The sequence below is a fragment of the Anopheles gambiae genome, chromosome 2 (assembly GCF_943734735.2).
Source record: "Anopheles gambiae chromosome 2, idAnoGambNW_F1_1, whole genome shotgun sequence".
Classification (NCBI taxonomy): domain Eukaryota; kingdom Metazoa; phylum Arthropoda; class Insecta; order Diptera; family Culicidae; genus Anopheles; species Anopheles gambiae.
The window spans coordinates 102,782,805-102,802,125 of NC_064601.1; the positions used below are offsets into that span (position 1 = coordinate 102,782,805).

Below are 19,321 nucleotides of genomic sequence, written 5' to 3' on the forward strand. Positions count from 1 at the left end.
ATCAAACTAATAATATTCTTTACTGTATTCTATTAAAAAAAAAAGATATTGGGTTGCCTTTTAGCTAAAGCAAACGCAGGATCTTTCCTACTTCTTCTCGTGTGTCTGTTGTTCTATTATGGTTGTTTAAATTGATATTTACATTTCTATTATACATTTTGCACACTCTACACACACCGTGGCGCCTACTCTGTTAACATTCCATCAGCGCCATGAACCACACCATGGGCACACACAAACACATCCCGAGCAGCCACACACACATGTCTCCACTTTCCGCATTCAACATGCCACAAATCAGATCTTCAAATGAACACACACACATACACACACACGCCCAAACATCCAACGATAAGAACACCCGGCGCTGGGATCTTTGGATGATAGTTTCCAGCATATGTAGACGCAGCATACATTGATGCTGTGACTCTACAGAGCCTATCAACTGCCCGGCACACCATACAAAGAGACGTCATCGGGTCGGACACCTCGGAAACTGTCTTCATTTTAGCCGATAATGGAACGTTCACACAGAAAATGACCTACACGACACGTTCCACACGTGGAGGAAGAAAAAAACAAAAAGAAACCTGCATTTTTATCGCGGCAACTATCGTCTGCTGTTACCTACGCTCCACCTGCCAACGCCTGCTTTGATATTTGTAAAAACCGTGCACATGGTACTCTAGAGTATGTAAGCATATGTTGTGTGTGCGTGCGTGCGTACGTGTGTGTGTATATCGTCCACCTAGTTCGCGGATTTTCATAGCTCACTTTTCTATTAAACTGTTTAAACCCAAAACAAAACGGTCGTGTTTTTCGCTCATTCACAACTCATGCATTTGCCCAGGGACGACCGGCCGGCTGTCACAGAAGACTAAGCAATCTAGTTTTTGTTCCAAGCAATGTGAGTGTATGTGTGTGTGTGCTTTTCCTCTGCTCTTGAGCCTTTATTATTCTAGCGTTTTCTGGTATGTTAACAAATAGCTAATATTAAACTTACAATCCATAAATTTCCACATTCATTCGAGGCTTCGTTCATCCCTCGCAAACACACCACACATACACACACACACGCGCGCGCGCGCGCACACATGCATGCTCACATAGTCATATGCGCACACACACGCTCGCATAACTGTTTTTTATCGCATTTAAAGCTAGCGTTTGTTTTTGTTAATATATATGCATTAGTATTAATTTAAATGATAAAAGTAATATAGGTTGTTTCTAAAAAGTTGAAGAAAGGAAGAAAGTGTCCGAGCGTGTTTGTGTTTGTGTGTTTGTGTGTGTGTAAATGAACGAGAAAATTAGAGGAAATGATACCGTATGTGCGTGTGCGTGCGTGCAAAGGATAGTGTTTCCTTCCACCTCCTCCCTTCATGCTTTCTTTTCTACTACCTGCGCGCTTGCGGTCATCAATAAAAGCTATTAATGATGCCCGAACGAATTATTGATCGTGTGTGGTGTATGTGTGTTAAAATAATTTGCAACTTCTTGCCCAAAGCATTGCGCGGTTTGCATTAAAGCAACATTCCACGCACACGCACACCAAACTAAAAATTCGTGTCCCTAATCGGTCGGGAAAAGCCACCGGTTGAACCGCATTGACCCTCTCTCTTCCCACTGCAGAGTCCTTTTATCATTGTATTTTGTTTGTTATCGTTAAAAATCTTACGGTTAAAACAAACCGAAACAAAGTTCCTGTAGAGGTAGGCAGGCAGGCAGGCGCCTGCCATCATATCATGCTGTCGTAAATTTCCCTTCATAATCGAGAAAAGCTATGCTCCAAATGAAACTACACGCTCTGTTGCTGTGTCTGGATGGGGTGTGTTTGTGTGGGTGTGTATGTCCTCAACGGGCACACAGCATTTTCTTCCCCTTTCTACATTTCGACTGAGTGGTTCGTCCACACGTGTATCAACCACCCCCTAAAAACAGTAGCACACATGTGTGTGTGTGTGTGAGTGCGTGTGTTGGATTAGAATGCATAACAACAAACATCGTATTGATCATCCATATCTTCCCTTCACTATTCTCTTCACGCACTCTCACTGCATGTGTGTGTAGTTTCTATTTGCGTTATATTATTCGCCCGAATTAATGCGACGAATTTCATTCATTCGTCCACGCGCTCCCATTCTTCACATCCACGGCGACACGGTTTGAAATTCAGAGTAGATTAGAAAGTAGTGTGTATGTCTGTGTGTGTGCGTGTGTGTTTACGCCAAAATATGTACAATGTAACGAGATGCAATCTAACACACACCATGCACACACACACACACACATCATTTATAGCATTCTTTCCGTGTGACAAACCAAAGGCTAGTACAAGCTAATAACATTTACACGATGCCGCGATCGGTCTCTCTATCTCTCTCTCTCTCTCTCTCTCTCTTTCTCTCTTTTGCTTGGGATGTGCAACCGCAACCTATATGTATGTATGTATGTGTGTGTCCTTTCCTCTGTTTTACAGATGCCACTCCTGCTGGATCACCAGGAAAGGTCACGTGGTTGTGGCTGTGTTGCTGCTGCTGCTTGCGGAGAGAGCCCCGGATGGATCCCGTAATGTAGGCCGCGGCAGCCACTCACCAAGAGGTGCTTTTAAACGTGCAGCTTGCAAACGCACCTGACAAGGTGAACCATATGTATATGGAGGAAAGGAAGCCGTATGGATTCCAAGCCCAATATGAAAGATGATTATGTCGTACGTATCCTCTCTAAAAACTATCATTAATGGACCTACAAAAAGGAGACGATATTCGCATCAAATGACGGACTCCCTCCTCTCTACCACCAGGCACCACCAGGCGTACTTACCTATTTAACCTGCTGCTGCTTGATGACGATCTGCGGCTGGATCAGCTCGTCAAAGTTGAACATCTGATCGTCACCGGCATTGGAGGACGTTACGACGTTCGTACCCGCCGTCCCGGAGGTAGCTGTCGTCGTCGTGGTGACGGTCGTGCCGTTCGAGCCGTTCGTCGTTTCCGCGCCCCCACCATTCGTCTGGCCACCGCCGTCCGCGGCCGCCGCCGCCGTCACGTCCTCACTGGCGATGGCCGAACCGTTCTCCTCCTTCATGGTTGCCTCCTCGTCGTGTTCCTTCGCCTGCAGGATGATCTGTCCACTCTCGGTAAGGATCGCTCCCTGCTGCTGATGGTCACCACCGCCGCCATCCCCACCGTGGTGATGGTGGTGATGATGGTGATGCTGCTGCTGCTGCCCATCCTCTCCTTCGGCCGCTTGCTGCAGGTGCAGCTGCAGCTGCTGCTCGCCACCGTCCGCCACCGACACGGTCAGCTGGCCCTCGTGGCCCGCCTCACCGCCGGCCGTGGTGAACGCGACCGAGACGGGGATCTGCAGCCCGTCCTCGGTCGTAATGTGGGTACCCTCCGCGTTCAGCTCGCCCTCCTGCGACTGCTGGATGACGATGTTGCCGTCCGCGTTCAGCAGCGACGCGTCGATCAGCTGCTCCTGCCCGTCGGCCCCCTGCACCAGTATCATCTGGTTGTTGCCGTCGCCGCTAATCATCTGCAGCGTTTCGCCCTCGCCCAGTCCCTCGCCGCCCTGCATCACCACGCCGACGCTCTGCAGCAGCTGCTGGATCTGTTCCGAGTCCGTGCCCTGCACCAGTATCTGGTTGCCCTCCGCGTCCGTCGTCAGGATGTGATTGTCCAGCTGCAGCACCTGCCCATCGTTCAGGATCAGGTTGATCTGCTGGCCCTCGCCGCCCTGCATGTCCTCCAGCTCCATCGGCACGTTCTCCGTGTTGGAGTTTTGGCTGTTCTGCGACTGCTCGCCGTCATCGTCCAGGCTGGGCATGCTGACGGGCATGCTTTGCATGTGTTGCTGCTGTTGCTGCTGCTCTTCCTTCTGGTGCTGATCGTCTCCTTGGTCGAGCGTTGGCATATCGATGCCTACGGACTGTTGCTGTTCCTGTGAGGTGGAGGAGAGAAAGAGAGCATTAGAAAAGTAAAGAATTGTTGCTATTTCTTTTTTTTCCAAAAGGGTTTTAAAATCACTTTGCGATGTCTGCTTAATAGTTCCTTGCTCACGATAACTATTTCTTTCAATGGCCTCATATTTCGATATGAATCACATTCGTTCTTCTTAGGTCCCAAAAAGCGAAACGTCAAAATCCGGAGATGTCCTGTGTCGGAGTCATCCGGAGTTGTCCTGAGTCGGGGTCATCCGGAGTCGTTACGAGTCGGAATCATTAGGAGTCGTCTGGAGTCATTCGTAGTTGTTTTAAGTCGAAGTCATCCAAGTTCTCTGGAGTCATCCGGAGTGGTCTGGAGTCGTCCGATGTGGTCTGGTGTCATCCGGTGTGGTCTAGAGTCATCCGGTGTCATCCGGAGTGGTCTGGAGTCATCCGGAGTCGTCAGGAGTCGGAGTCATTCGGAGTCGTTAGGAGTCGTTAGGAGTCGTCTGGAGTCGTCCGATATGATCTGGAGTCATTCGGAGTGGTCTGGAGTCATCCGGAGTCATTCGGAATCATCCAGAGTCGCCCAGAGTCTGAGTCATCCGGAATCTCCAGGAGTCTGAATCATCCAGAGTTGTCCAGAGTTAAGGTCGTCCAGAATCGTCCAGACTCGTCCGGAGTCGTCCAACTCCTACTCCGGAGTTGTCCGGATCCTACTCCGGAGTTGTCCGGATCCTACTATGGAGTCGTTCGGCTCCTACTCTGGAGTCGTCCGTCTCCTACTCCGGAGTCGTCCGGGTCCTATTCCTCAATCGATTGGCTCCTACTCCTAAGTCGCGGAACTAGTGATTCCGATTTTACTGGAGTTGGAATCGGAATAATAATAGCCGTTGTCGAATCGGAGTCATGGGTGTGTTCCAGAGAGCACACCACTAGTTTCAATGCGTTTAAATGTGCAAAAATGAACATTCAGTATACACCAGTGACAGACATACCACTTTCTTGAGCAAGAAACTATGCAATTCAAATCACACAAACAGCGGTCCACATACTAACCTGCTGTTGCTGCTGCTGCTGCTCGTACGTTCCATCTTCCTGCTGGGGTAGCGTAATGTTAAACGTAATGTTTCCGGTCGAACCGTCCTGATTCGTTATGATCACGTTGTTGCTCTCCGTCGTCGTGGTCGTCGTCGTCGACGTGCGCGAATCGGATCCCTTCGATTCGGAGTGCATCCGCTCGAAGATGCTCTCGAGATCGCCGTCGGTAATTGTGTTCGAGCCAGCGTTTGACCCACTGTTAGCGGTGGTGGTGTTGCTGCTGCTGCCGCTCGTCGTCGTGATCATCCTGCTAGTGCCATCCGTCGAGGACGCATTGTTCACGACGGCGGCGGAAGTGGCAATCGATTTCCGCACGCCTCCCGTGCCACTGTTCAGCTGCATTAGCTGCTGCGACTGGTGGCCCTGGTGCGCTTGCAGCTGCTGCTCGACGCCCGAAGCTATCGCGGCCGGTGCTGCTGCCGCTGCAGTGCCCGCCGTGTGCGTCTTGATGTGCTGCGTGTACAGCGGTTCGCTCAGGAATGTGAGTGAGCAGGAGTTGCAGGTGTAGAACTGGATGACGTTCGAGTCGCCCATCGATTCGCTGATCGTGCCCCGCAGCGCTTCGTCGATCGACGCCTGGAGCAGCTTCTGCGTGGAGGAATCGGTTACGGTCGCGAGCTGTTGTTGCTGTTGCTGCTGTTGTTGCAGTTGCTCCTGCTGTTGCTGTTGCTGCTGTTGCTGCTGCTGCTGCTGGGCCGGCTGTTTCACCGGCTTCTTGGCCGACTCATGCACCTCCAGATGACTCATGAGCTGCTCGCGCTTGTTGAACGTTACGTTGCAGATGCCGCACTTAAAATAGTCCGGCTGGTGCTGTTTCGCGTGGATCGACGCCTGCTCGCGGGTTTCGAAGCGCATCAGGCAGACGCGACACTTGAACGGCTTTAGCTTGATGTGCTTCCGCAGATGGTCGTCGTACGCCTGCTTGTCCGTCGTCTTGTACGTGTTGCACACCGTGCAGGAGTAGACGGTGCTGCCGCCGGTTGAGCCCTGCTGGTGGTGGTGGTCCTGTTGCGTCACGGCACCGCCCGTCGCCGCCGACGACGCGGTGGTGGTGGTGACGATCGTCTTCTGCTGGGACTGCTGCATCTGCTGCTGATGCTCCTGCAGGCTGTGCTGCTTCAGCAAGGCGACGTTGGCAAACACAAGCTTGCACAGCTTGCACCGGTACCCGGTCGTGGTAGTGGTGGTGGTGGTGGTGGTGGTGTTGGCGGTCGCGTTCGGACTGTTCGCGTTCTGCGCGGCGAGCCCGGCGAGCCGTGGCGGGCAGGTCGCGTAATGGGGCTGGAACTGGGACAGGTCGGTCGTCTTGAATCCGCACGGTATGCACTTGTACATCTTGGTGCCCTTCCGGTTCGCGGCCAGCCCACCAACGGTGGTGGTGGTGGTGCCTCCCGTTGCGTTTTCTGCCCCCACCATGCCACCATTGTTCGTGGTCACGACGATGTGCTGCTTGACGGGCTGCTGCTGCTGCTGGCCGGATGTGCCGGGCGATGTCGTCGAGCCCTTCTCGAACATGCTCGTCAGCTGCGCTTCCACGTCGGAGGTATTGCTGGTGTTCAGATCTGACCCGGACGTGGACAGGAAGTTTTCGCCCACCTGCTGCTGCCCGCCGCTAGCCACCTTGTACATCACGTTACCGATCGGTGTGGACACCGTGCCGCCGCTACCGGCCGAGCTGATGGGCGTCAGCTTCGGCATCTTGGACGGCGGCGAACCGAGCATGCCGGACGCATCCGCATCGTCCGGGATGTTGTTCTTTTTGTGAATGAAGCCGAGCAGCGTGCCGCGCAGCGTGTCCAGCTCCGACTCGAGCTTGTCGTACTGGTTCAGCAGCATGATGCACCGGCGACAGATCACGTCCTCCACCGTCAGCACGACCGAGTAGTCCGAGCCGATCACCTTCGCCAGCTTGACCACGTACTCGGTTTGCGTGGTCGTGGTGGACGCTTCCGAGATGAGGGTCGCGTTTGCGCCCGCATTCTCCCCGCAGATGTAGCATTTGTGCGGTGGTCTGCCCGCGAAACTGTTGTTGCTCGCGCTCGACACCGTGACCGGGGTGAGGGGTTTCTTGTGTATGATGCGCTGCTGCTGCTGGCCGGACGGAATGCCCGTCACGCTGACCGAGCCGCTCTGCAGCAGGCTGTTGATCTTTTTCACCGCGTTCAGCTGCTGCTGCTGATGCTGCGGCTGCTGGCTATGGTGCTGCTGGGCCGTGGTGGTCGTGAAGACCTGCAAAAGGAAAACGGACGATTATTATTACACGGTTTCTCTTACGACGCTCAAAACGGTACAGAACAGGGTAAGAGTAAAAGGTGCGATTTAAAAAAAAAAAACTCTATCATGGTTGAGGCACTAAAAATGAAACATACGCAGGGCATTTAGCGCGTTAGCAACTGAAACTGATCGGAAACACCATGGCTCAAGCAAACCGGTTCGGTGAGCTCGTTTAAGTATATGGGTGATGGTTTCAGACTGTTCTCGATTGTCAGTCAGTCTCCTCTCGCTGTGATTGTTTCGGTCAACTTCAATTGAGCATTTCAGCTAAATGTACACAATTATAAGGCAAAGGCGCTCGCATTGGCTGATCAATTATTGATTTAAACCGTCTATTTATGTTAACTTCAATCGTAATTATATACATGGAATCGCCTAACGATCCAAGAATGTTAAGAATGCTCTGCCTCAAGCAACCCACAGCTATTTTAGTTTCAAAAATAGTTTCACCCGCATATGCACATGAGAATAGTCAATAAAAAACTGCCTTTAAACCGCCCATATGTGTGTCGTGAAAGTAGCTGCTACATGAGCTAAAAATATTAACCTGAGCTATACTTCTTTTCAATCTAAAAACGCAATTGTACTTGCGCTGGAGGGAGCCGTTCCTTCCGTGCGTAGAGCATTGTTGACAAACACACAAAGCCGTGTTCGTCAATATGATGTTCGGTAGTTCAAAACTACGTTTGGTTTCAAATGGAATATCAGAACAATTTCCGCTCCGAGGAGGAATAATTCCATGACGTAGCGTAGCATCTCAATGTGCAAATACCACAGCTACACAGCCCTAGACATCGGCTCTGCCTCCAAAAACAAGCTGAACATCGTTTGACTATTTACTGGCCTCAAGTGTGCGCACACATGGTTGTGCACTGTTGCACTGATGCATCTCGCACATACAGTTCTTACTAGCAATGGGCTACAGAATTAGAAACAAAAAAAGAAAGTGTTATTACCTTCCGCACTTGCGGTAACTGCTGCTGTATTATTTTCTTCTGCATTTTTCCTTTCTTCTAGTCGACGTTTGCCTCCGCCGTGCTTCCCTCTTTCTCTCTGCAACTGTCGATATGTTAAACCGAGACACGAGTGCGTTGTTCGCGCGTCTCAGCGTGGAAGTTGTAAAAGTTGGGCCGTCGCACGCGGCAATAGTGCGTCGCACTTTCTTTTAATGCGTACTTTTCTCTCGTACTCTCTCCTTCTCTCTTTCGCTCGATTGCAGCGAAGGATTGTGGTTAGTGTCTTGGCGCGTTGGAAATTTGCTCTAGCACAGATGCTGCTGCTGCTGTTCGTCGCCGTCTTCGCCTTCGGGAAGATGTTTTCAATCCACAGCCGTATGATGGAATGCGCACGGTTGCCGTGGCTGCTGCTAGCGGCATCGAGCAAGTAAGGGGACGCGGGCTGCTGCGATGTGAGACCCGGGGAGGTGCAGCACCGACAGCTCACCTTCCTGCGCGTTTGGTTTTGGACGTGCCTTCTCTTCTAGCGTTGGTGGGTGTCAATTTTAGGCGGTTACTAGCTCGTTCCTTCTGCACACGACCATGACACCATCCGCCGTCGTCTTGTTGTAGCAGCAGAGACACCGCCAGTGAAATGCACACACACGCACACACGCCGGGAACGCACAATCTGTGGAAACAAATGCATGTGTTGGTGAGCAATTGCAGGACATGAAGGGTAAAAAGGGTGAAGCATTTGGGGGATGGAACCATCTTTCGCACTTCGCCGTCAAGCGATGGTTCGTTTGCAGTATTTTTTTTTTTGACGAAATTACATGGCATATTCGTATCTTTTTAACAATCTACGCATTCACACTCTCACGCACACACACACAATGGGAAGAAAGATCTGGTTACACAGCAAATATGCACATACAATGGAAGAGGACGCTGTTGTTGCCGTTTGGAAACGGCCGCGAACGAACGAGATGGAGAGATCGTTTGACGGCTTCTACAAACGCAAAACAACACACAGGAGAACAATGCCCCCCCCCCCCCCCCCCCCCCTAGCCGGAACAACAATGAGGTAGCGGTGCGCGCGTCCTTTCGCAACAACACAACACAACGGCGACGAGCCCGCGTTTGGTGCTTTTTCTTCGCTTCCCTCACACAACACTACACCACCACAGCTAATTGTATGTGAGACGATCTTCGCAGGGCTTTACCAATGTGCTCCAAAACAGCAGCGCCGTGGTGTATCAGCGATCTTGCCCTTCTTCCGTCCGCTTTGGCTGTGTGTGCTTGGATGTACGCTCTCTCGACCGTGTGCCCCCAAGCACAAGCAGCAGCATCAGCGGCTCTACGATATCACACACACACGCGCGCGCGCGCGCACACACACACTGTACGCACACGCAACGGTGCAGCCTCGATTGCGGCGCCCGCCCCGTAAGGGCTTCTGTAGCAAGAAAGAGACGGGTATATTCGGAGGCCCTTTTCGGGACTGTGTACGCACACCACTTTCGCCCGGAATGCAGCGTTCTTCTATTCACGCACACACACACACATACAAAACTCTTCCGTGCACTAATACCAATAGCACCAGAGCAAGCCCACGCGGAGTTCGAAATGCCGCGGCCCGTGGTCTCTGGGGCGGTTCGTCTATTTCGCCCGCGGAATTCTCACATCGAACCGCTCCTTCTCTTTCTCGCACGTGCTCTTTCACTCTAACAAGCCGCAGCAACGCAAAAGAATACTGAGGAAGGGGGACGAATGGGCAGCGGCAGCACTTTTTTTCTTTCTTCTCTTTGCTTCACAATTGCACCAAGAGTAAAGCACAAGAAAGGGGTACACACACACACGCCACTTTTCGCGACGATTTTCTTTCACGTTTGCGATTTAGGACATACACACACTCACACACACACACACAGGGAGGGAGAAATGGCGCCGGAAAGCAGGGGTTCGCGCAACACCGAAGTGGGCGTACCGTTATCGCGCGCGCCCTTTTGAACAAAACAGAAGAAAGACGAACGAAAAAAAAAGCGAATGATAAAAACGTCACACTCCAGCATAATTGCGTGTTGCGGATAGATTATTTTCCGTCACAAGCCCACCGCGAAGTTGCAATACCACACCGTTGTCGTTCTCTCTCTCTCTCTTTCGGTGAAACTACCAAACGCATTCTGCGGTACAGCACATTTTCGTCCAGCAATTCACACACTGCTAAAAACTAGAAAAAAAACAACAGCAGCGGCGGTGGATGATGAAATACGTATGCGTCGCCTTTTTTGTCGGTGTCGGTGGGGGGACACTGGACTGCGCGTATTTTGGCCCCGGCAGCAGGTCAGTCACTGCCACCACCACTACCACTACCAGCGATCCGAGCGGGCTTTGAACGGCTCGAGAAACGAATCATGCCGTATAATTCATGATGACACACACTGCTAACGGCACCACCTCTACCGCCGCCGCCGCAACCCCTGCACCGCACACACGCTCTCTTGCACTGTGGTTCGCGTTCCGAGGGTTTCTTGTGGCTAAACTCTTTCCCTACGCGGCAACACTGACCACCGAGGGCACCCGCGCAAACACAACACAGTCTCACACAGTTCAGAAACAAAAATTTCGTAGAAACGAACAGAGGAAAAACAACAACGTAACGCGGAATAATGAAACTAACCCGTCATGTGTGTCGGGGTCGGCCAAATTGCGCGCCCAGAACAAACGCGCGCGCTCTCCTTCCGTGCTCTGTTTGTCGACCGTTTCCTTCCTCCGTCGCGTCCAGTAGGAGGGCTGTTAAGGCCGATGGGGCTACGTTCCGGGCCAGCCCAGCAGCGGTTGTTCCGTGACAGCACAAGGACCGCGCTGCACAAAAAATTCGCTTCCCAAAAACCTGCAGCGCCACCACCACTCGCTGCGCCCTTTCTCTTGGAGGGGGACCACCACACGTAGAAATAATAAAGAAAAACGGCTTGCCACTCGCAAATTTGGCTCTGCGTCACCGTGTCCCCTCTGCGCGACGAGGACGGCGCGCGACTTCAATTGTCAAAACTTGCTAAAACTTCACAATCTCTTTTTGACGCGGCGGTACGACGACCGGAGACACACTTCAAAATCGATTTCTGAGCAAACATGCAAACTCCAACATGGCGGCCGCCTGGCCTTCGAGACGACTTCTTTTTGAACGGGTCCGCCTGGCAGGGGCGAAGAATACACACACGGGCGAAGCGAGATCAGTCAAAGTGTGAGCGAGTGTGGCTTTTTTCCCTCTCTTTCTCTCTCTCGCTGTTTGAATGTATTGCTGCTGCTGCTGCTGCTGCTGCTGTCGCTGGTACGCTGCTGCCAGGGTTGCCACCCGTGCCGCGTGTAACCGTGCTGACACTGAACACACACACACACGTACGCACACTTCTGTCGGCGCGTCGCGACCGTTGCCCGCAACACCGAGAAACCGGCGTTGGCGGCGTGCTTCACACCAGCGGCTGGTCGGACGATGCCGGTTATTTTAGGTGCCGGCGTGTACGGTCGACCCCGTGACTTGAACTTACCAGGTAATGTAGCGGCACTGTACGCGCTGGGACATTACTAGCAGTGTGCTGTGCAGGTTCTCTAGATGCGTGCGGTACGGGAAAAAAGTGTGAAATTAAAACGCATGGTCACGTTGACTGCTGCTGCAGCAAGCGGCAAAAGTGTGTATGCGTTGCTCCCCCGTGTGTTTGTGTGGCTGATGCGTACGGGAGATGGACGTTCGTACGTTAGGTGCGAGAGGGAGAAAGCACATGGCAATGCAGATGACACGCACACACGTACACACACACAGTCGCTACGTAACACATGCACGACACATACACGCACACATGTACGGGTTGGGATGAGAAAGAATTCCCAACTCGCAATTTCGATGAGATGAGTTGAGAATGATGGCTTTCATTTCTCACTATGAAGTCGTTGATTTCGAACAATTAGTGGCAAATTAAGCTATTGAACGGGGTAAAGAATCCGACAGATTTTATTTAAATTGTATAGTTTTTACAATTTATGATTCTTTAGGCTGTGTCCGCGGCAAATTGAGTTGTATTTGTATTTGAGTTGTATAGAATTGCGCGTTAAATCAATATAATTTGGGCCCCGACGAAGCAGTTGCTACTTTCATTGATGAATCGATCTCCACCCAGCACGTGGTCCATTAAAATGGTTTGAATGTACAGTGGAGCGCCGTTTATCCGGGCTTCTCGGGACTTGAACTCGCCCGGATAAGCGAATAACACGGGTAATGAGTCAAATGATTATTTTATTACCAATTCCTGATTAGGTTTTGGAAAATTTTCTTATTTTCTGATCAAAATAACCCAGTTTTCATTAACTTCATGTTTTTCCAACGAGAATATTTGAAATTTGCCATGAATTATAGTGTTTTTTGTTATGACAATGTGCTCTGATAACCGGCTTTTTCGAATATCCTCCTCATAACGTAATGTCACCTTTGTATTGAGCTGTCATTTCTCAACAGCACGGATAAATGGAAAGCCGGATAAAAGGTACCCGGATAAACGGCGCTCCACTGTAGTTCGATTAATTTCGATCGATGAGAACAGAGGAAGAATAAGTAACAGATTATTTCCAAGAAGTAAAAAATTGAGGACATTTCATAATTTTCTCAACTGGAAAAGGCTAAAGAAATGAAGCCACGTCTTTTAATTTAATTATTACACTGACGTGAATTTTAGATTTGAAGCATGAGGTGCGCCACGACGCAAATGTTATTACGCCTTTTTATGTTAAAAATTGAAGAATATAGTGTAAAAACTATTGTAATTTACCTAAGCACATAGTTATGACCGTTCCGATAAAATAGAGAAAAAAAACAAGATACAGTTTAATGTACAGTTCAAGTTTCTTTCTATCTAAAAGATAAGAGCCTTTCTATTTAAAAAAAAAATAACAGTTTACCTTGTACATCTTGAAAAGATATTATATATGATAATGACTTCAACTGAGACAAAAATAAATTAAAAAAAAACATCAAAACTCACTCACTCGATCAAGTGCGAATTACCGAGCGTGAACTGTTTTAATTCAATTTCGCAGAATAGGTTTGATCCCAAGCATCGTGAAATTAAACGTAAAAGAGTGATGCGTGAAATTAAACGTGAAACAAGACCTTCAGTTATGGGTTATGATGTGCTTTTGGGAAGACCAGCGAATAAAAATAAAAGGATGGAAAGACTTGATGATCGTAAAAAACGTGGGAAACTATCTGTAGTGAGAAGAATGTGCATAGTGAGCAGAGTCAGAAATCTGCTCACGTGCCACAGTAGCGATGAGGCTCACCAGTGAGAAATAGAGCTAGGGAACGAATGAGAGAGAGCCATTAAACCATTTCAACCATAAACAACATTGACCAGAGTCAGCATCGTAGAATTGGTTCCCAAGTAGTTTCTAGTTTTTGCTGCATGGTGAAGGTATATTAATTTAAACTAAAATACGAATAATAAGGAATTAAAACCTTTATGCAATCTTTCATCCAGATGCGGTCAGACACATTAAAAGAGAAAATAACAAATAAACATTCCGTTGCTAGGAGCCCGCCGTCCACGAACAAACTGGCAGCAAACTAACAACAAATAAGTGTCATTCTATCGCTTCAGGCCTTTGTTGATGTTGCCGACCAACCCACCGGTGGGCTGCCTTAAAACGTGCAATTTTACACCAGTGCATCAACGTGGTACGATCCGTAATTGCACCCAGCAGTAGTACTGACCCAACGATCATTGTGTCGGCGTGGTGGAGACGATGCGCGCCATACCGAAATGGGTTGAGAAGATCCACGATTCGAGCGACAAAAGTGACGTCGCTAGGTAAGCATCGCTAGAGCTTAAAGCACAGTAAATACGTTCATATAATTCGCTCTCTGTCTCGTTTAGCATCCACTCGCTATGCTACCATCCGGAGGGTCTGCAGTTGGTGGTGGCCGCCGGCGACAAGGTGCTCGTGTACGATCCGATCGACGGCAATCTGATCAACTCGCTCAAGGGCCACAAGGACACGGTGTACTGTGTGGCGTACGCGCGCGACGGCAAAAAGTTTGCGTCGGGCAGTGCGGACAAAACCGTCATCATCTGGACGCAGAAGCTGGAAGGGCTGCTGAAGTATTCGTACGTATACAGCTTAACAGCAGGTTCGTGCTGGTTCGCTTCCAATTGATTCTCATTGCAATCCTCCTCGCCCCCAAAACACAGCCACAACGATTCGATTCAATGTTTAGCGTTCAACCCAATCTCGCACCAGCTGGCCTCGTGTGCGGTGTCGGATTTTTCCTTCTGGTCGTCCGAGCAGAAAGCGGTCCAGAAGTACAAGTCGGTCGCGCGCATCAACGCGTGCGCCTGGACGAACGATGGGCAGTACATTGCGCTCGGGCTGGCAAACGGTACGATCTCGATACGCAACAAGGCCGGCGAGGAGAAGATCAAGATCGAGCGGCCGGGCGGCCCGAACAGCCCCATCTTTGGGCTGGCCTGGAACCCGCCCGCAACGTCCGGCTCGTCCGACATACTGTGCGTGATCGATTGGGCCCAGACGCTGTCGTTCTACTCGCTCGGCGGGCAGATGATTGGGAAGGAGCGAAACTTTGCGTTTGATCCGCTGTGCCTGACGTTTTTCCCGAACGGCGAGTTTCTGATCGTGGCCGGCTGCAACAAGGCGCTGCAGCTGTTTACGAGGGATGGCATCCGGTTGGGGCTGCTGGGCGAGCAGCACGAATCGTGGATCTGGAGCGCGGCCGTACATCCGGCAGGAAACTGTGTGGTAAGTGTGCAGTACAAAGTGCAATCCCAATCATTTTGCTAAAAGATTGAAGCATAATTCGATGTGGGTTTTGTGTGTTTTAGGTCGTCGGCTGTCAGGACGGGACGCTCGGCTGCTACACGCTCGCGTTCAACACCGTGCACGCGCTGTACCGCGAGCGGTACGCGTTCCGGGAGAACATGTGCGACGTGATCATACAGCATCTCGTGTCCGGCCAGAAGGTGCGCATCAAGTGCCGCGATCTGGTGCACAAGATCGCCATCTACCGGAACCGGCTGGCGGTGCAGCTGCCCGAGCGGGTCGTACTGTACGAGCTGAGCTCGGCCGAAAACCAGCCGATGCACTACAAGGTGAAGGAAAAGATTGCGAAAAAGTTTGACTGCAGTCTGCTGGTCGTGTGCGCGCAGCATTTGGTGCTGTGCCAGGAGAAGAAGCTGCAAAGCCTCGATTTTAACGGGGTGCTGCAGCGCGAATGGATGATGGATAGCTTCATACGCTACATTAAGGTTACCGGTGGGCCGGCTGGGCGCGAGGGCTTGCTGTTGGGGCTGAAGAGTGGCCAGGTTTGGCGCATCTTTCTCGACAACTCACTGCCGATACTGGTCACGACGGTGCTTTCGTCGGTGCGCTGTTTGGATTTGAATGCATCGCGCACCAAGCTGGCCGTGGTGGACGATGCGGGACGGTTGGTGGTGCGTGATCTGATCGCCGACACGATGCTGTACCAGGACACAAGCGTTAATTCGGTCGCGTGGAACACGCATCTCGAGTCGATGCTGTGCTATTCCCACACAACTGGTGGGCTGAGCGTGCGGGTCGGTTCGTTGCCACCGCGCAGCCCTCAGACGATGCTGGGCGTGGTGGTGGGTTTGTGTGGTGCGACCGCCTTCTGTCTGCGGGGCAACGTAATGAGCAATGTACCGCTTGCGCTCGGCGCTACGATGTGGCAGTTCGTCGAGGCGGGTTTGTTTGAGTAAGAATTGCGTCTTTTTTTTTTGGTTAATCTTTCCACATACTAAATCCGTTTTTTCTGTTTCAGGGACGCTTATCAAGTGGCCTGTCTGGGTGTGCCGATGTCCGATTGGGAAGGACTCGCCCAAGCCGCCCTGGATGCGCTCAACTATCAGGTGGCGCGCGATGCTTACGTGAAGGTTCGCAACCTGCCCTGGCTCGAGCTGATCGGCGACTTGAAGGAGCGTCAAAAACGCGGCGAAACGTCCAAAGAGGTCCTGCTGGCGGATACGTACGCGTTCGCCGGGAAGTACAAGGAGGCGTCCCGGCTGTACCAGAAATCGGGCAACAACAGCAAAGCCCTCGCAATGTACAGCGATCTGCGTATGTTCGATCTTGCGCAAGAGTTCCTCAAGGAGGGCAGTGCCGCCGATCGGAAGGAATTGATCCGGCGGCGGGCAGAATGGGCCTGCTCGGTGCACGAGCCGCGGGCCGCCGCCGAGCTACTGCTGTCGGCCGGCGAACCGGAACGGGCGATCGAAATCGTGGCCGAGCAGGGATGGGCCGATGTGCTGCTCGACATTGGCAGGCGGCTGGCAGCGTCGGAAAGGGTGCCGCTGGAGCTGATCGCTAGCCACCTGCGGCGGCTGAAAGCGCTCCCGCTGGCGGCGGAAATCTATCGCAAGCTGGGCGAGGAGGAGCAGGTGGTGCAGCTGCACGTGGAGGCGCGCGACTGGCCGGAAGCGTTCCGTTTGGCGGAGCATTTGCCAAAGGTGCTGCCGTCGATTCACTTTCAGCACGCGCAGTGGCTGGCTGAGTCGGACCAGTTCATATCGGCCCACGAAGCGTACATACTGGCGGGCAAGCCGCACGAAGCTACCAAGCTACTGCGGAATCTGGTAGAATGTGCCGTGTCGGAGGAACGGTACCTGGACGCGGGCTACTACACGTGGCTGAGAGCGAAGCAAGCGCTGAAGTTGCTGGAAGGCGACGAGGCGTCACTGGATGGGAATGAGGCCGGGGCGGGCGAGTATCGCGCGCTGCTGAAGCTTTCGTCGATCTATTACGCTTACAATACGATCAACGCGTACCTAAAGGAACCGTTCACAAGCAGCCCACCGCTTACCCTGTTCAATACGAGCCGGTTTGTGGTGAATCAAATCAACGGGGCGATGCCGCCGAAGGGAATCAGTTTGTTGTAAGTCGCCCATTACCATTATGCTGCCATTTGTACCATTATTAAATGTCCCTGCTGTCCCTTCTTCTTTTCAGTGCCGTTTACTACACCCTCTCGAAGCAGGCGAAAGTGCTCGGCGCGAACAAGCTGCACCTGCAGATCAACAACAAGCTGCAGTCGCTGAAGATACCGGCCGGCATACAGGAGCAGGTCGACATTAGCTACATCAGCAGCCGGGCCTGTCCGGGTGGATTTAACGACCCGGAAGAGCTGCTGCCGATGTGCTACAAGTGTTCGAACTATAGCCCCCATCTGCACGGCAATCGGTGCCCCAACTGTCAGCAGGAGTACGTGTTTTCGTACGTTTCTTTCGAGATTTTACCGCTGGCGGAGTTTGCACCGGAGGCGGGCATTAGCGAGCTGGACGCGGAACGGTTGCTGTTGGCTCCACCGAAGAGCGCTGCGTACGATCAGCAGGATCAGTTCATTCAGGAGGTAAGAACCCATACCGGTGGTGGTGTGTTGGGATTATACTTTAATTATTATTTTCTTTTTGTAATTTTAGGACATTATCGACACCTATCCGTCAACGCTCGACCGTGAGGCGCTGCGTGCGATCGACCCGCGTGAGGTGATCATCGTACGTGGGCCAGCTCCGTTAGCGACGCGATACTATCGCAACCTGCTGCCGGAGCTGCAAATTACCGTCTGTTCGGAATGCAATCAAGTGTTTCACTCGGAAGATTTTGAGCTCCAGTTTCTGCAGAAAGGCTACTGTCCATTCTGTCGCTCGACGGACGAAACTCTGATGAATTGAAGGGCCAGTGTCTTAGCCGAAGGAATGCCTTTGAATTTGATCTCAAATAACCGAATTCCGTCCATTTCAAGCATCATATGTAGTTTGTAGTTTTGTGTTAAAGTGTTCTGAAGAGTATACTAAGTAAGGGTGAAAATACTCAAACATGTGTGAACATTGATCGAAACATTTCATTCCTTTAGATTAATAATTTATTGCTATTTCTATTTTTAATTTTATACAACTAAATGGCAATTGACAGTACCTTTTACTTTCCTATTGCACCAAATAAGTGTTAAAAAGTAGACTCAATTGGAAAATTCCGTGAATAAAAACTAGAAGATGTTTTTATCTAGATGTTAATATTATTCATTGTTATTTATGAGTGAATCCTAGACTTTTTTTAAATCATATTGCCACATAAATTTTGCTTCATTTGAACGTTTGATCTTCTACAAAAGGAAAGTTTACAATTGAATTACCATCAGTTGTGATAAAGATAACCTCCAATGGGGATTTCTTCCATTGGGAGAAATGTTCAAAATCAGTCCTAATTATGCTTTCGCTTCCGGCGATGCTTCAAAGTTGGAACAAAGAGCAATCAAACGTACTGTACAACATTCAAAGTGTGCATCAGAAGAGAAAAAGGTTATGGAAAATCATCTCAAATGGGAATAAGAAACTCTGTGATTTGACATAACCTTTTCGTCCTGTTAAAGAACAATGATAAAGCGTTATTGGTTCTGTTTTAATGTCTTATTTATTATGGAGCGATGATTTTATGATGATAAAAGGTAGAAGATGGATTTATTTGATTATAATGATTGCAAAACAATAGCTTTTTATGTAAAATGTAGCATTATAGTTACCTGTTCAACACGTTTCAGGCGTAAAACATGACCTCAAACTACAAGCATCAAACTGAAAGCTTTGATTTCCACTAAGGACCCATCAGCAAATAGCCATCATTTTCCACTGGGAGCATCAATACTGCCAAGCATATCAAATTCTACCCACTGAACGTGTTTCCAATCAACAAACAAATTGATGTGTGAAATATTTTACACCCAATAACTACTCCTCCTCACTGTCACTTCGTCTTGCACGGTAACACTTCGTCACGGTAACAAATCGTTCCGGATATGGATAAAATATTTATTCCGGTCGATTAAACTTTTCCGACATGATTTGGTGGTGCACAAGTGGTACGTTGCGTGCGAAATGGACACAATTTTGAAAGTTTATCGAACAAATGGGACATGATTGGCGTATCAATCGGTAGCGAATTGGTCAGCTCTTAGGGTGTAAAATTATCTATAAACAAACTATCGATAGAAGTTTCGAAAGATGAGTTC

The 19,321-nt window shown here is 50.4% G+C and overlaps 2 protein-coding genes across 9 annotated transcripts; one reads left to right on the forward strand and one right to left on the reverse strand.

Moving 5' to 3' along the window:
- Positions 1–920: 920 nt before the first annotated feature.
- Positions 921–11,929, reverse strand: LOC3290194 (GATA zinc finger domain-containing protein 10). Of its 7 annotated transcripts, none has more exons than XM_061646864.1 (5): positions 11,787–11,929; positions 8,257–8,926; positions 4,985–7,255; positions 2,824–3,942; positions 921–2,745 (listed from the first exon to the last, which is right to left on the reverse strand). In XM_061646864.1, exons 2-4 carry the CDS (start codon positions 8,299–8,301, stop codon positions 2,824–2,826), a joined length of 3,435 nt encoding a protein of 1,144 aa, XP_061502848.1. In that variant the 5' UTR covers positions 8,302–8,926; positions 11,787–11,929; the 3' UTR covers positions 921–2,745. The 7 variants fall into 7 exon arrangements, with proteins under 7 accessions (XP_061502848.1, XP_061502847.1, XP_061502849.1 ...); XM_061646863.1 differs by lacking the exon at positions 11,787–11,929 and adding an exon at positions 10,919–11,639; XM_061646865.1 differs by lacking the exon at positions 11,787–11,929 and adding an exon at positions 9,462–11,639.
- LOC1277134 (intraflagellar transport protein 122 homolog) lies at positions 11,677–18,331 on the forward strand. 2 transcript variants are annotated; one of them, XM_061646862.1, is made up of 9 exons: positions 11,684–12,445; positions 12,806–13,700; positions 13,887–14,096; positions 14,163–14,393; positions 14,478–15,042; positions 15,126–16,015; positions 16,082–17,191; positions 17,266–17,665; positions 17,736–18,331. In XM_061646862.1, exons 3-9 carry the CDS (start codon positions 14,032–14,034, stop codon positions 17,985–17,987), a joined length of 3,513 nt encoding a protein of 1,170 aa, XP_061502846.1. In that variant the 5' UTR covers positions 11,684–12,445; positions 12,806–13,700; positions 13,887–14,031; the 3' UTR covers positions 17,988–18,331. The 2 variants fall into 2 exon arrangements, with proteins under 2 accessions (XP_316573.3, XP_061502846.1); XM_316573.3 differs by lacking the exon at positions 12,806–13,700 and having other exon boundaries at positions 11,677–11,789.
- The last annotated feature ends 990 nt before the right edge of the window (positions 18,332–19,321 follow it).